The sequence below is a fragment of the Maniola hyperantus genome, chromosome 28 (assembly GCF_902806685.2).
Source record: "Maniola hyperantus chromosome 28, iAphHyp1.2, whole genome shotgun sequence".
Taxonomy (NCBI): domain Eukaryota; kingdom Metazoa; phylum Arthropoda; class Insecta; order Lepidoptera; family Nymphalidae; genus Maniola; species Maniola hyperantus.
The window spans coordinates 4,145,325-4,163,113 of record NC_048563.1 but is presented as its reverse complement, the minus strand read 5'-3'; the positions used below and the strand labels follow the sequence as shown (position 1 = coordinate 4,163,113).

Sequence of the window (17,789 nt, the reverse complement as noted above, 5' to 3'; positions counted from 1 at the left end):
TTGAGGAGTTACGATCCGAAGTTCAATGATGTAGCCTATGCTTGGTACCTAAAATAATTTTGCATCATCCGCAGTTCCTGAAACATTATAGTTTAGGAGTGCTGTACCCTACATCATCAGGGTTGAGGAGTTGAGATTTGAAGGCTGAGAATAAAGTCGTTGCTTGGTACCTACAATATGAATTCACTATGAACACTTCCTGAATCTTGATAACTCAGGCGGGCAGTAACCCTGCAGCATCAGGATTAAGGAGTTGAATCCAGAATTTTTTATGTGACCACCACGAAAACCTTTTTTTGTTGATTTAAAAAAAAATATTTGCAAATCGGTCCAGAAACCTCAAAAAAATCGATGTAGAAAAAAGAACCACCTCCTTTTTGACAGTCGGTTAAAAACCGATTACCTTGAAATATTTACGGAACAATTTTTAAAATATCCCCTTTCTAACAAAAAAAGAATGAATGAAACCGGACTACGCGTTAATGAATTACAACTCAGTATACATTTTAAGTTTCATCCCCTCTCCTACGGGAACCATGCTGAATTTCGGGATAAAAAGTATGCTATATTCTTCCTCATAGTATGACCTCAAATCGTACCAAGTTTCATTGGAATCCATTCAGTAGTTTCAGCGTGATGCGCGGCCGTGATACAGACAGACAGACAGACAGATAGACAGACAGACAGACAAAAATGAAAAAAATTACAGTTTTGTGTTCAGTATCGATTATAGAGTGCCCTCGAAAAAAAAATTTCAAAATATCTTCAATGTACAGAATTTGACCTGTTACAGTTTTATTATAAGTAATTTTTAAAATATCCCCTTTCTAACAAAAAAAGAATGAATGAAACCGGACTACGCGTTAATGAATTACAACTCAGTATACATTTTAACTTTCATCCCCTCTCCTACGGGAACCATGCTGAATTTCGGGATAAAAAGTATCCTATATTCTTCCTCATAGTATGACCTCAAATCGTACCAAGTTTCATTGGAATCCATTCAGTAGTTTCAGCGTGATGCGCGGCCGTGATACAGACAGACAGACAGACAGACAGACAGACAGATAGACAGACAAAAATGAAAAAAATTACAGTTTTGTGTTCAGTATCGATTATAGTGTCCTCGAAAAAAAATTTTCAAAATATCTTCAATGTACAGAATTTGACCTGTTACAGTTTTATTATAAGTATTGATTGATATTGATGTGCGAATTGCTGCCAGTGACAGTATGTTTATAATATTACAATCATTTACAATACATGTTACAAAGGACTGCGTGATGATCCTTGTCACTACAGAAGTTATCGTAACAATCTCTGAGTGCCTCAGGAAGATCTATCATTCTTAACTTAGTGTGACAAATATCATGATAAGAATTAATCTGTTGTGGAGACCTGTCACCCCAAATAACACGGTTCACAGGTCTTCCTATTATTTGTTGCGCAACCTTAGGCTTAAGTTTATTTAAATTACATTCTACCACAAGAGGATAGTGGTCCGACCAGAACACATCATAATTTACAGACACGCTTACTACTGTGTCACGCGCAGAAAGAGTGACTAAACAGTGGTCCAACCACTTGTTGCAACCATGAGCCTCACCATGAAAGGTAAATGTATTTTTATCACACATACTTGAGTCTATACAAAACCAGCTTTCTTCACTACAAAAATCTAGCATTTCATTAAATAATAGTTCTCTGGGATGGGCATTAAAGTCTCCTAGTATGTAAAAAGCTTCAATTCCCTTATTTTCCTCTATTTTTATAATCGATCGGATCGAGTATATAATATGCCTATGTCACTCAGGAATAATGTAGCTTTCTATTGTTGAAAGAATTTTCAAAATCGGTTCCGTAGTTCCAGAGATTACCCCCTACAAACAAACTTAACGACATTACCTCTTTATAATATTAGTATAGATTATAAGTATTGATAATGGGTTTCATTGTAAGGCCCGCCTAGGGCAGTAAAAGCCTCCTCCATTAGAACTATGTACTATAGTTTAGTAACCTACTAATAATTTTTGTCAGTATGCACCTTTAGAATGTAAGTATCTTAAGCAAACAAAAGACGGGTTTTATCAATAAAAGACAGAATACAGTGAAAACTTATCATAATTTATTGGTTAGTAGGTACATTATATAACAATTCATTCATTTCCTATAATAGGTAATACATTTAACATTGGCTTAAAATTCACATAGATACAATAATTTCAAGTACAGACAGGTCGGACTTGCGTGACCCGAGAAATAAATACCTACGAGAGAGAGAGAGAGAGAGAGAGAGAGAGAGAAAGAAAGAGAGAGATAAGAGTTTACGCGATAAAGGCGTTTATAAAATTTTAAACTAGAGCGCTATGTGAGCTGAATTGCACTTTATTGCATCATACAAGGCTTTATTACCTATTTTGAATAAATCATTTGACTTTGACTTTGACTTCATCTATTTCCTTGCGTATTTTAACTGTTTACACTAGGTTTACAAAAGGAACTTATTACTGAGACTCCGCTGTCCATCCCTCCGTCCATCTGTCAGCGGGCTGTATCTCTTGAACAGTTATAGATAGAGAGTTGACATAATCACAGAATATGTATTTGCATAGCCGCTATAACAACAAATTAAGTGTTATTTCCTGTACGCTCTGGTACGGAACACTTCGTGTCCGAGTGCGACTCGCACTTGACCGATTGTTACTTGTTTACACTAACTCACGATGCGGCTCCGGCGTCATGTACAGGAAGCCTCAGAGTGAACTAGCAGTTCAGCGACAGGTGTCCTTGCATAGCTTACAAGCAACAGCCTCGGCACTTAGCCCGGGTGAGTCCTCATGTGCCTCGCTAAACTACTGCTATTTGTACATTTATATCGCACAACTTACAGACAAATGGTTTTTCGCCAGTGTGAGTCCTTATGTGCTTCACTAAACTACTCTTTACTGTACATTTGTATTTACATAACTTACAAGCGAAAGGCTTTTCACCAGCATGAGTTCTCATGTGACTCACTAAATTACTATTATGTGTAAATTTATAATTGCACAACTTACAGACAAAAGGTTTCTCGCCAGTGTGAGTCCTCATGTGACTCACTAAATGACTAATTTGTGTAAATTTATAATTGCACAACTTACAGACAAAAGGTTTTTCGCCAGTGTGAGTCCTCATGTGACTCACTAAATTACTATTATGTGTAAATTTATAATTGCACAACTTACAGACAAAAGGTTTTTCGCCAGTATGAGTCCTCATGTGACTCACTAAATGACTATTTTGTGTAAATTTATAATCGCACAACTTACAGACAAAAGGTTTTTCGCCAGTGTGAGTCCTCATGTGACTCACTAAATTACTGCTACGTGTACATTTATAATCGCACAACTTGCAAACAAAAGGTTTTTCGCCAGTGTGAGTCCTCATGTGACTCACTAAACTACTGCTACGTGTACATTTATAATCGCACAACTTGCATACAAAAGGCTTTTCGCCAGTGTGAGTCCTCATGTGACTCACTAAACTGCTGCTATCTGTAAATTTATAATTGCACAACTTACAAGCGAAAGGTTTTTCGCCAGTGTGAGTCCTCATGTGACTCACTAAATTACTTTTTTGTGTAAATTTATAATTGCACAACTTACAGACAAAAGGTTTTTCGCCAGTGTGAGTCCTCATGTGACTCACTAAATTACTTTTTTGTGTAAATTTATCATTGCACAACTTACAGACAAAAGGCTTTTCACCAGTGTGAGTCCTCATGTGACCCAGTAAATTACTGTTGTCTGTACATTTAAAATTACACAATTTACAAACAAAAGGTTTTTCACCAGTGTGAGTCCTCATGTGCCTCACTAAATGACTATTTGTTGTACATTTATAACTGCACAACTTACAGACAAAAGGTTTTTCGCCAGAGTGAGTCCTCATGTGACTCACTAAACTACCATTTTGTGTACATTTATAATTGCACAACTTACAAACAAAAGGTTTTTCGCCAGTGTGAGTCCTCATGTGCGTCACTAAATGACAATTTTTTGTAAATTTGTAATTGCACAACTTACAAGCGAAAGGCTTTTCGCCAGTGTGAGTCCTCATGTGACTCACTAAACTACTCTTTACTGTAAATTTATAATTGCACAACTTACAAATAAAAGGCTTTTCGCCAGTGTGAGTCCTCATGTGCCTCACTAAATGACTTTTTGTTGTACATTTATAATTGCACAACTTACAAGCAAAAGGTTTTTCGCCAGTGCGAGTCCTCATGTGACTCACTAAAGTACTATTTTGTGAACATTTATAATTGCACAACTTACAAACAAAAGGTTTTTCGCCAGTGTGAGTCGTCCTGGGGCTCGATGACGCACTATTTTGACAGAAAATGCGTTTTTTTAACTCACGTGAGAAAGTGTTTGCGTAAGTGTGCGCCCTAATGTGGGTAACTAAGGAACATTTCCGTTGAAATATCTTTTGGCAAACGTCACAGATATACTGTATCTGGTCAGTATAGTTTCCTAACTGTGTACCGGATATATCCTGGGAATTGTGTTCGTTTCGCCTCGTCGTTTCAAAGTTTATATTATCACTTATTTTTACCAACGATTCCTTCAGTTTTAGTACGGAGTCCTGGGATTTCCTTGAATATTCCAATATATTTGTATTATTTTCGTACGACAATAAATCCAACTCGTCGTCTGTTTCAGTTGGATGTTCTTCGTTCCCGTGATCGGTCGCGAGTACCGAAGGAGCGACTGAAACAAAACAAACAGTCCATACCTAGGGATTGCAATGCTGGACCCAGCAATCCTGATGGATCCAGCACATTGTGTTGGCTGGGTGCAGCGGTGCGGATCCGCAATCAGCTAAAAGCAAGTAACTGACTACCGAGACCTCCTCTCTCCCTACAAGAGACCTATGTCCAGCAGTGGACGTCTATCGTTTGATAATGACGATGATGATAAAGTAACTGTCTTTCCACGCGAAAACGTCACAAAACTATACGTTCCGCTTTAAGCGCTTTCCGCGCTGAAGTGCGCGCGGCAAAGCGGAACGTATAGTTTTGCGCGATTGCGGGTGAATGACAGCTACAATGTCACGATCGCAATCATCTCTGATTGGTTAATGCTCGCTCACTATTGGCTACAATGCATTGTTGCAACAAGAATCGCACAAATTCAGTCAATCAGAACAATTGAAATTGTAATAATGATTGATGCAGGTTTTAGACAATCGCCCTACTGTTACATCGGACAGCTCCTTCAAGACTCAAGAGGCAGTTGTGTACGCTGGAAAAATCTGTTAGTCGCGCGACGTTGCCCTCCTGTCGCCCTTGTGACACGTGCTACACCTCTCCACACCACACCGTCTACATTTTGGTTTCATTTGACTATTACTTACTATTAGAATAATTTACTTACACCACAAATTCTCGCCTATCTATATTTATCTATATAAAAGGAAAAGCTGACTGACTGACTGACTGACTGACTGACTGACTGCCTGACTGGCTGATCTATCAACCACTGAACGGATCGAGCTGAACATTGGCATGCAGATAGCTGTTATGACGTAGGAACTAGCTAGTAAAGGATTTTTGACGCGGTTGCGGGCATAGCGTAGTATTTGATATAAATATAGGCAGTTAGATTCTACAATTACAAAAATAATTGTTTCATTTCTTTGAAAAATCGATAAAAGTTGGATTATTTTTAATCCAGCATAAATCCAGCTGGATTCTAAATGCCGCTGGATTGCAATCCCTAGTCCCAACATAGGAGCTAAAACATGTGTAAAGTTGATTGTCTTACCCAAAGCTTGATCGCAGTCTACCGACGGCTTGGGAATAATGTGCCTGCAAGGAATGAAATGTTATAATTATATTACACGAACGAAAAGCAGAACATTAAAGAGCCGAGCCGCGGGCGAGGGTTTCGAATAGCTTTGTAACGCCAAAAAATTTTTGGTGTAATACGAACGTAATTGCAAATAATAATAATTGTAAATTGTCAATTTCACTAGTAATAATAAATAATTAATTAACTACCAAATATAATACACAATTTCAATTCCAGATAGGTTTGACTGAAACAAGTAGTAAATAATAGATAAGTCTGTACCTTTTTGGTGTAACACTTCTATCAAAGGAAACATCTTGTTCATGAAACACTGTATAAAGTTAATCATTCCTTTCATAGTGTTTTTTAGGGATCCGTACCTCAAAAGGAAAAACAGAACCCTTATAGGATCACTTTGTTGTCTGTCTGTCTGTCAAGAAACCTACAGGGTACTTTCCGTTGACCTAGAATCATGAAATTTGGCAGGTAGGTAGATCTTATAGCTGACATTTGGGGAAAAATCTGAAAACCGTGAATTTAGGGTTAGATCACACAAAAAACATTAAATTGTGGTCATGAACTAATAATTAGTATTTTCAACTTTCGAAGTGAGTGACTATATCAAGTGGGGTATCATATGAAAGGTCTTCACCTGTACATTCTAAAACAGATTTTAATTTATTTTTATGCATCATAGTTTTTGAATTATCGTGCAAAATGTCTAAAAAATACGACTGTAGTACGGAACCCTCATTGCGCGAGCCTGACTCGCACTTGGCCAGTTTTTACCTACCCTTCAAGGAAATCTATATATATAAAAGGAAAAGCTGACTGACTAACTCATCTATCAACACACAGCTGGACAGATTGGGCTTAAATTTTGCTTGCAGATAGCTATTATGACATAGACATCTGCTAAGAAATGATTTTTGAAAATTAACCCCTTAAATAGACGTTTAATTTGTGTAGTCCACGCGGACGAAATCGTGGTGAAAAGCTTGTTTTTAAATAATTTTTAAATCGATAAAAAGTACTGTTTAAAGTGTCTTACAAATGGGACTACTAGTAGTAGTATGAATGATAAAGTCAGTTAACAACAAACAAACACACTTTGCATTAGCTTGTCACATGGTACGTACGCGGTGGGAGCCTGTGTTTCGGTCGCTTGTTCGGCCGCGGCTGGCTTGTCTTCATCATCTTCACGGTCTTCAACTTCCCGTTCAGCTGCAACGGCTTCGTCAGTCGCGGCAGTCGCAGTCGCGTCTAGTTCTGTCCGTCCGTCCGCGTCGGAGTGTGCTATGTACACGTCACAGTAGTCAGGCTCTGACACTGCCGAGACAATGTCGGACTGTAGTTGGTATTTTACACGGCTTATCAGTTTGACATGTCGTATTGTTATCTGAAACAAACTCATGCTTTTAGCCAAATTTAAGCACCTAAAGGCGACTGACCTGAAATGTCATTGTAGTGTAACATTCGCAACAAGTGTGTCCATTACGGTGTCTGCTAAACATGTCATACGTACTGACTAGATGAATGCTCACATTGGAACATGTTACACTACGCTCGAATGACAGAGGTGGCACCCTTACAATCTGTTACATATAACAATAAAGTGCATCAAACATTCCTCACCACTTCATGTCTGTCAAGTAGCTCCATCATCAGGGAGCGCGCTCTCAAGCTCTTGTCTCTGAATGTGCTAAAGTTCACCAGTCTCTGGGCACATTGCACACAAAGCGTTGGTTTGAGCTTTCCTCGACCACACAACTGCAACAAACACAACTAATTCATATACAGTTCCATCTTAGAGCGGCCGTGCACTGGTCTACTGCTCGAGCAGTTGACTCCGCTCTCCAACAGCACACTGACTAATGAATGATATAAAATACAACTTACAGGATGTCCCACTAAATGTTCATATGCTTCTTCCAACTTGTATTTACTCATCAGAACCAGCTTGCTGCGAGTGTCCAGGCATATCATGCAGACCTGTGCAAAGTGTTGTAACTATAACATTTCCACCTTCCATAATGAACTTTAATGTAATAAGGTTAGCTTTTAAAATGGGCTAGTGTATACCAATAACCAATTAAAATGAAAGCTACGAGCATTATAAAGGATTTACCAGCACTGGTGAGGGGACAGCACCAGTACGAATCCGCCTTGAGCCACTGTCTGTTTCATACATGTCATCATTTAAAAAATGCTGCGAGCAGACAACAGCACGCTCTGGCAGGAGAGTGTCTTGTTTGCCGAGCGCTCTGAGCCAAGCAGCACGCTGATGCACTTCTCTGGGGAACCTGGAAATTACACCCTGGACTTTAACACGAGCTTCCGTAACGTGTGACTCATACTTAAACAAAAGGCAAATAGCTCTGCCTGGAGGACAGCTCTAGAGTTGGATACAGACTCGCTCGGTTTGTGGACGTGCAGGTTCGAGCTGTGCTCCGATCAGCCTGGGTTGGCGGGAGGCAGGACAATAAGGTGGCTCAGGTCAGTTACCTGCCTGCCGACAAAGCACGGCCGCAAGCGTCTGTTAGGTTATAGTACGTACACAAAGTTTTTAAGTGAAACACTCACTCGTGAAATGTAATCTCAGATTCGGAGACGATCTCCGCAGTTGTCTTGCAGAAGGGCACACAGCACCGCATTTCTAAGATTTTCAAAATAAAATTTTGCTTGGATGGTATTTAAATGGATAAGTTTATTTTTTGTAAAATAATTATTCATCTGTACAAAGAGTATATGAATATGATAATCAGAATCACTACGTTTTACACTTTACATCTGTAATCATAGTGAAATATACTAATCTGTAATTATCACAAATTGTTGTATAAAACGAAATAGTCATAATGGTCACAACTCACAAGTAGTACATAAAAATTCTTTGCACGCACAAATCAAGAGTCAAGGGTCAAGACCACCGACACAGAGTACCTACATTATATCAGAAATAAAAGTCAAGACCACATAGACAACAAGACTTAGAGTGAGCATAGAGAACAAGGTCACCACCACAGAATATAAACAAAGCTGTGATTTTAAAATACGGCTGCTGTCAAACGTAAACTGACGACGGGTAACATTAGTAATGTGCTAAACATTGTGATTTGTGAATCTAAAAGGAATCTTATCTCTACTACTACGATAAAATTGAGTGTCTGAATGTTTGAACGGGCTAATCTTCGGAACGGCTACACCTATTTTGGCGGGACTTTCACAGACAACTAGAGTATTAACCACGAAGTAACATAGGCTACTTTTTAACTGACTTTTTTAAAGGAGAAGGTTCTCAATTCTACTGTGTTTTTTTTGTATGTTTGTTACGCGATTACTCAGTCAATTATGAACCGATTTTGATAATTCTTTTGTTGTTCTGTAGGACATACTTCAGAGGTGGTCCCATTTTAATTTGGTAAAGATCTGATGAATATCTTCGGAGATGGAGAACGGAACTCCTCAATTAATAAGAGTAAATTGCTCGCGATTAGTGTAATAAATAGCTTTGTAAACAGTAGGGTTTTAACCAGGCATAGCATATTTTTAACAGACTTGAAAAAAGGAGGAGGTTTGTAACGTTGTCTCATACAAATTAGGAATTAATATGAACGAGCGGAACCCGCAAGCATCTAACGCCGGGCGACGGTTTTCTGCGTACATAAACTCGATACGCGCGAGTTCGCTGATCCCTAAATCAAAAACTGGTCTTAGCGAAGTTGCTCTGCAGCGCCGCCAAACTACCGAGGGCGCGTACGACGGTTTCTGGATCATTCGACGCGCGGACCTGCGGCCAGCGGTGCGTGTACTCATAGCGTGCTGCGGGCGATCTTTTCGAAGTTACCTACTTAAAGTTCTTTTTTTGTTGTGCTCCTATCGGAACCCGTAAAGGGTGAGTTCTAACTTTCCTATCACTATAAGCTGTTCTCAGTGCGCTGTAGTGCTGGAGTCGCTAGGCTGCAGAGCTATTGCGCACGAGATCGTTGGGCTATCCTGACGCCAACGCTCTGGGGTTCCAGGTTCACGGATAGGAATTCCACGTACTGAACTTCACTACTGGAGTTTCCCCGGAACCTGAGTCCGCGGGGCGTCTCCGTCGGAGCTTCCGGATACCTGCTTCGTGTGTGGTGTTGCGTGTCTGCTGCCGTGACCCTTCTACCCTGAGGATCTACCCTGAGGACCTCCGTGCCTGGACCCGAGCGTGCCGGAAGGACCCTAGCTACGCGCGTCAGGCCAGTCACTCGTTTACTAGCTCAATTCTGCGGTGTAGTGCGGTGGAGGAGTTAATTAAAGGCTATTGATTCACGACCCTGGGTTTTTTTTCATTCTACTCACTACCTGTGAACCTACCCTGCCACAGGTTCTCAATTCGAATGTATGTCTTTTTGTATGTTTGTTACGCGATTTCTTCGCCAAATACGAACCGATTTTAATGATTCTTTTTTGTTTGGTAGTTCGTACTTGAGAGGTGGTTCTATTTTACTCTGATGAATATCTTCGGAGATGGAGAACAAAACTCCTCAATAGATAAGAGTAAATTGCTCGTGATCAGTGTAACAGCTTAGTAAACAGTAGGTTTTTAACCAGGCATATCATATTTTAGTACAATGCGGCCACTAAAAATTGTGAAATAAAAAAAAATTAAAACAGACTTCAATAACCACCAACACTAAAAAGTAAAAATTATTTAATTTAGTACCCAATATATTATGTATAATGGGTTTCATTGTAAGGATCGCCTAGGGCGGTAAAAGCCTCCATTAGAACTATGTACTATAGTTTACTAACCTACTAATAATTTTTGTCAGTATGCACCTTTAGAATGTAGGTATCTTAAGCAAATAAAAGACGGCTTTTATCAATAAAAGACGGAATACAGTGAAAACTTATCATAATTTATTGGTTAGTAGGTACATAATATAACAATTCATTCATTTCCTATAATAGGTAATACATTTTACATTGGCTTAAAATTCACATAGATACAATAATTTCAAGTACAGACAGGTCGGACTTGCGTGACCCGAGAAATATACCTACGAGAGAGAGAGAGAGAGAGAGAGAGAGAGAGAGAGAGAGAGATAAGAGTTTACGCGATAAAGGCATTTATAAGATTTTAAACTAGAGCGCTATGTGAGCTGAATTGCACTTTATTGCATCATACAAGGCTTTATTTTGAATAAATCATTTGACTTTTTTTTCTTTTTTTTTTTTTTTTTCGTAAAGCACTGACACCAGTACTTTACTACCATTACAATCTAGCCTATGTAAGAGGCTAATAAGCAATATTATATTAACCTAAACTTATAAACGTACTTATACCTAAGAATCTGTCCATTGACATAGCTTAGTTTATAGTTAAGATACCTTATTGGAAGACACTTTGTTCTTGTGTTCTTTAAATTGCACTAGCACTACACTTTCACTATAACTACACTAGCTCAAAAGGCTTAGTCCTCTTAAGTCTACGTATTAGGTCTGTGTTGTCGAGGAGCTGGATAGCCTCGACGTTAACATGTTCATGGAGCCTGCGTTCGTGGGATTTAGCGTGTTTGCTAATAGCTGTGTCCACGAAGCCCATTTGGAGATCGCGATGAATGTCTACATTCCTGACGTACCAGGGTGCATTGACGATACCCCTAAGCACTTTATTTTGAAATCGCTGAATTATTAGTAAATTGCTCTTTCTGGTACAGCCCCACAACTGGATACCATAAGTCCACACTGGCATTAGGACTTGTTTGTATAATAGTATCTTATTTTTAGTCGACAGCGAAGAGTTTCTGCCTATGAGCCAGTACAATTTTTTGTACCGTATCTCTAGCTCTTCTTTTTTCTTCTTGACATGTGCTTTCCAGCGTAGCTTACTGTCAAGAGTCATTCCAAGATATTTAGCCGTGTTAGCATAGGGTATCTTTTGTTGGTCAATATAAATGGGATAATATTTTGGTATTTTATTAGTGAAATCAATATGGGTAGACTTGGAATCGTTAAGTCTTATTCTCCATTTATTCGTCCATTTATGTAGTTCATTTAGAGCTATTTGAACTTTTCCCGATGCCTCCTGGTGAGTATTACCCACAGCTATGATAGCAGTATCATCGGCAAAAGTAGCGATGGTATTGTGATCGGGTTGTGGAAGATCACACGTGTACAAGAGATAAAGGACAGGTCCCAGAACGCTTCCTTGAGGTACTCCAGCTTTGATCTCCTTGGGTTTGATTTGACTTTGACTTCATCTATTTCCTTGCGTATTTTAACTGTTTACACTAGGTTTACAAAAGGAACTTATTACTGAGACTCCGCTGTCCGTCCGTGCGTCAGTCTGTCAGCGGGCTGTATCTCAAGAACAGTAATAGATACTTGAACTTTTCATAGAATGTGCATAGACGCTATAACAACAAGTAATAAAATATCTGAATAAATAGTTGCCATAAAAGTTAATGAAAATAAAGTGTAATTTCCTATACGCTGGTACGGAACACTTCGTGTCTGAGTGCGACTCGCACTTTTATTAATTTACACTAACTCACGATGCGGCTCCGGCGTCATGTACAGGAAGCCTCAGAGTGAACTAGCAGTTCAGCGACAGGTGTCCTTGCATAGCTTACAAGCAACAGCCTCGGCACTTAGCCCGGGTGAGTTCTCATGTGCCTCACTAAATTGTTTTTTTGTGTAAATTTATTATTGCACAACTTACAGACAAAAGGTTTTTCTCCAGTGTGAGTCCTCATGTGACTCACTAAATTACTATTTTGTGTACATTTAAAATCGCACAACTTACAAACAAAAGGCTTTTCGCCAGTGTGAGTCCTCATGTGCCTCACTAAACGACTATTTTTTGTACATTTATAATTGCACAACTTACAGACAAAAGGTTTTTCACCAGTGTGAGTCCTCATGTGACTCACTAAACTACCATTTAGTGTACATTTATAATCGCACAATTTACAAACAAAAGGCTTTTCGCCAGTGTGAGTCCTCATGTGCCTCACTAAAGTACTCTTTACTGTACATTTATAATTGCACAACTTACAAACAAAAGGTTTTTCACCAGTGTGAGTCCTCATGTGACTCACTAAACTACTGCTACGTGTACATTTATAATTGCACAACTTACAAACAAATGGTTTTTCGCCAGTGTGAGTCCTTATGTGCTTCACTAAACTACTCTTTACTGTACATTTGTATTTACATAACTTACAAGCGAAAGGCTTTTCGCCAGCATGAGTTCTCATGTGACTCACTAAATTACTATTTTGTGTAAATTTATAATTGCACAACTTACAGACAAATGGTTTTTCGCCAGTGTGAGTCCTCATGTGACTCACTAAACTACTGCTACGTGTACATTTATAATTGCACAACTTACAAACAAATGGTTTTTCGCCAGTGTGAGTCCTTATGTGCTTCACTAAACTACTCTTTACTGTACATTTGTATTTACATAACTTACAAGCGAAAGGCTTTTCGCCAGCATGAGTTCTCATGTGACTCACTAAATTACTATTTTGTGTAAATTTATAATTGCACAACTTACAGACAAATGGTTTTTCGCCAGTGTGAGTCCTCATGTGATTCACTAATATACTATTTTGTGAACATTTATAATTGCACAACTTACAAACAAAAGGCTTTTCGCCAGTGTGAGTCCTCATGTGACTCACTAAAGTACTGTTCACTGTACATTTATAATTGCACAACTTACAAATAAAAGGTTTTTCGCCAGTGTGAGTCCTCATGTGCCGCACTAAATTACTATTTTGTGGACATTTATAATTGCACAACTTACAAACAAATGGTTTTTCGCCAGTGTGAGTCCTCATGTGCCTCACTAAAGTACTATTTTGTGAACATTTAAAATTGCACAACTTACAAACAAAAGGTTTTTCGCCAGTGTGAGTCCTCATGTGCTTCACTAACTGACTACTTACTGTACATTTATAATTGCACAACTTACAAGCGAAAGGTTTTTCGCCAGTGTGAGTCCTCATGTGCATCACTAAACTACTCTTTACTGTACATTTATAATTGCACAACTTACAAATAAAAGGTTTTTCGCCAGTGTGAGTCCTCATGTGCCTCACTAAAGTACTATTTTGTGAACATTTATAATTGCACAACTTACAAACAAAAGGTTTTTCGCCAGTGTGAGTCCTCCTGGGACTCGAAGACGTACTAGTTTGACTGAATTTGCGCTTTCTTAACTCACATGAGAAAGTGTTTGTGTCAGTGTGCACCCTAATGTGGGTAACTAAGGAACATTTCCGTTGAAATATCTTTTGGCAAACGTCACAGATATACTGTATCTGGTCAGTATAGTTTCCTAACTGTGTACCGGATATATCCTGGGAATTGAGTTTGTTTCGCCTCGGAGTTCCAAAATTGATATTAACACTTATTTTTGCCAACGATTCCTTCGGTTTTAGTACGGAGTCCTGGGATTTCCTTGAATATTCCAAAATGTTACTATTATTTTCGAACGACAATAAATCCAACTCGTCGTCTGTGTCAGTTGGATGTCCTTCGTTCCCGTGATCGGTCGCGAGTACCGAAGGAGCCACTGAAACAAAACAAACAGTCCATACCTAGGGATTGCAATGCTGGACCCAGCAATCCTGTTGGATGCAGCATATTTTTGTGTTTGCTGGGTGCAGCAGTGCGAATCCGCATTTAGCTAAAAGCTAGTAACTAACTACAGAGACATCCTCCCTTTCTACAAGAGACCTATGTCCAGCAGTGGACTTCTATCGGTTGATAATGACGATGATGATGACGTCACAAAACTTTACGTTCCGCGTTGCCGTGCCGTGCTGTGCGCACTGCAGTTAGTCGCGCGACGTTGCCCTCCTGTCGCCCTCACCAATCTATATTTATCTGTATATTTTATATGTAAAAGGAAAGCTGACTGACTGACTGCCTGATTGGCTGATCTATCAACCACTGAACGGATCGAGCTGAACATTGGCATGCAGATAGCTGTTATGACGTAGGAATCCGCTAATAAGTATTTTGGAACACGGTAGCGGGCATAGCCTAGTATGTGACATAAATGTAAGTAGTTAGTTTCTACAGTTAAAAAAATAATAGGTTAATAACTTGGAAAAATCGATACAAGTTGGATTTATTTTGATCCAGCATAAATCCAGCTGGATTCTAAATGCTGCTGGATTGCAATCCCTAGTCCCAACATAGGAACTAAAACATGTGTAAAGTTGATTGTCTTACCCAAAGCTTGATCGCAGTCTCCTGACGACTCCGACTTGGGAATACTGTGCCTGTAAGGAATGAAATGTTATAATTATATTACACGTGCGAAAAGCAGAAAATTAAAGAGCCGAGCCGCAGGCGAGGGTTTCGAATAGCTTTGTAACGCCAAAAAATATTTGGTGTGATACGAACGTAATTGCAAATAATAATTGTAAATTGTCAATTTCAAACTAGTAATAATAAATAATTAATTAACTACCAAATATAATACACAATTTCAATTCCAGATAGGTTTGACTGAAACAAGTAGTAAATAATAGATAAGTCAGCCTTTACAGCAAAATTTTTTTGGTGTAACACTGGAAATATCCAGTTCAAGAAACACTGTATAAAGTTAATCATTCTTTTCAAAGTGTTTTTTTACCTACACTTCAAGGAAATCTATATACATAAAAGGAAAATGTGACTGACTGAGTGATCTATCAACGCACAGCTCAAGCTACTGGACGGATCGGGCTGAGATTTGGCATACAGATAGCTATTATGACGCAGGCATCCGCTAAGAAAGGATTTTTAAAAATTAACCTCTAAGGGTGGTCAAATAGACGTTTGAAATTTGTGAAGTCACACAGATGAAGTTGCTTGTTTCTAAATTTTATTTTAATCCAAAAAAAGTAAAAAGTGCCATAAAAGCCATAAAGTATAAAGTGTCTTACAAATGTGACTACTACTATTAGTATGAATGATAAAGTCAGTTAACAACAAACAAACACACTTTGCATTAGCATGTCACATATGGTACGTACGCGGTGGGAGCCTGTGTTTCGGTCGCTTGTTTGGCCGTGGCTGGCTCAACAGCTTCATCATCTTCACGGTCTTCGACTTCCCGTTTCACTGCAACTGCTTCATCAGTCGCGGCAGTCGCAGTCGCGTCTAGTTCTGTCCGTCCGTCCACGTCGGAGTGTGCTATGTACACATCACAGTAGTCAGGCTCTGACACGGCCGAGACAATGTCAGACTGTAGTTGGTATTTTACACGGCTTTTTAGTTTGACATGTCGTATTGTTATCTGAAACAAGTTCATGCCTTTAGTTAAATTTAAGCACCTAAAGGTGGCGACTGACCTCAAATGTCATCATAGTAATGTCATGTGGACTGACTAGATGAATGCTCAGATTGTAACGTGCTACACTACACTCAAATGACACAGGTGGCACCCTTACAATCTGTTACATATAACAATAAAGTGCATCAAACATTCCTCACCACTTCATGTCTGTCAAGTAGCTCCATCATCAGGGAGCGCGCTCTCAAGCTCCTGTCTCTGAATGTGCTAAAGTTCACCAGTCTCTGGGCACATTGCACACAAAGCGTTGGTTTGAGCTTTCCTCGACCACACAACTGCAACAAACACAACTAATTCATATACAGTTCCATCTTAGAGCGGCCGTGCACTGGTCTACTGCTCGAGCAGTTGACTCCGCTCTCCAACAGCACACTGACTAATGAATGATATAAAATACAACTTACAGGATGTCCCACTAAATGTTCATATGCTTCTTCCAACTTGTATTTACTCATTAGAACCAGCTTGCTGCAAGTGTCCAGGCATATCATGCAGACCTGTGCAAAGTGTTCTAACTATAATCATTTCCACCTTCCATTATGAACTTTAATGTAATAAGGTTAGCTTTTAAAATGGGCTATTATATAGCAACAACCGATTAAAGCTAAAAGAATTATGAAGGATTTACCAGCACTGGTGAGGGGACAGCACCAGTAAGAATCCGCCTTGAGCCACTGTCTGTTCCATAAAGGTCACCGTTTAAAAAATGTTGCGAGCAGACAACAGCACGCTCTGGCAGGAGAGTGTCTTGTTTGCCGAGCGCTCTGAGCCAAGCAGCACGCAGATGCACTTCTCTGGGGAACCTGGAAATTACACCCTGGACTTTAAAACGAGCTTCCGTAACGTGTGACTCATAACTAAACAAAAGGCAAATAGCTCTGCCTGGAGGACAGCTCTAGAGTTGGATACAGACTCGCTCAGTTTGTGGACGCGCAGTTGTGAGCTGGAGGCAGGGCAATAAGGTGGTTCAGGTCAGTTACCTGCCTGCCGACAAAGTACGGCCGCAAGCGTCTATGAGGTTATAGTGGGTACACAAAGTTTAAATGAAAAACTCACTCGTGAAAAGTAATCTCAGATTCGGAGACGATCTCCGCAGTTGTCTTGCAGAAGGGCACACAGCACCGCATTTCTAAGATTTTCAAAAATAAAATTTTGCTTGGATGGTTTTTAAATGGATAAGTTTATTTTTTGTAAAATAATTATTCATCTGTACAAAAAGTATATGAATATGATAATCAGAATCACTACGTTTTACACTTTACATCTGTAATCATAGTGAAATATACCTACTAATCTGTAATTATCACCACAGAGTACATTATATATATATAGTATAGAGTATAGAGACGTCAGCTAATCTTTCGTAGTGGCGCCATCTGTTTCTAATTGCAGTAACTATTGTATATAATTTATTTTAATTTTTTTCCGGCCTTGGATACTAGTTTTTTAAGGTCAACTATATAGCTATACGTATAACAGGTATAACACGTGTGCAGGTTTGATTCATATATTATTTTTATAGGTAGTGACTTCAAAGAAAATACGAATCAAAAATTATAATCCCGCTTAGGTACACATCGCAATATGGCAGACATTCAGTCTTATTCTTAGTTCGG

The 17,789-nt window shown here is 39.1% G+C and overlaps 1 protein-coding gene across 1 annotated transcript; it reads right to left on the bottom strand.

The window, feature by feature from the left end:
- Positions 1–2,103: 2,103 nt before the first annotated feature.
- Positions 2,104–17,463, bottom strand: LOC138404388 (zinc finger protein 850-like). The gene is made up of 15 exons (XM_069508122.1): positions 17,230–17,463; positions 16,802–16,976; positions 16,578–16,670; positions 16,314–16,448; positions 15,854–16,116; positions 15,066–15,115; positions 12,472–14,400; positions 11,985–12,097; positions 8,418–8,515; positions 7,963–8,137; positions 7,734–7,826; positions 7,470–7,604; positions 6,974–7,233; positions 5,808–5,851; positions 2,104–4,751 (listed from the first exon to the last, which is right to left on the bottom strand). Exons 1-15 carry the CDS (start codon positions 17,298–17,300, stop codon positions 2,848–2,850), a joined length of 5,538 nt encoding a protein of 1,845 aa, XP_069364223.1. The 5' UTR covers positions 17,301–17,463; the 3' UTR covers positions 2,104–2,847.
- Positions 17,464–17,789: the final 326 nt, after the last annotated feature.

Coding starts and splice junctions, on each gene's coding strand:
- LOC138404388 (XM_069508122.1), bottom strand. CDS start 17,300: ATGCGGTGCTGTGTGCCCTTCTGCAAGACAACTGCGGAGATCGTCTCC. Junction 16,449..16,577: donor AACATTTAGTGGGACATCCT/GTAAGTTGTATT, acceptor TGTTTGTTGCAG/TTGTGTGGTCGAGGAAAGCT. Junction 5,852..6,973: donor GAAACACAGGCTCCCACCGC/GTACGTACCATG, acceptor CATTCCTTGCAG/GCACATTATTCCCAAGCCGT.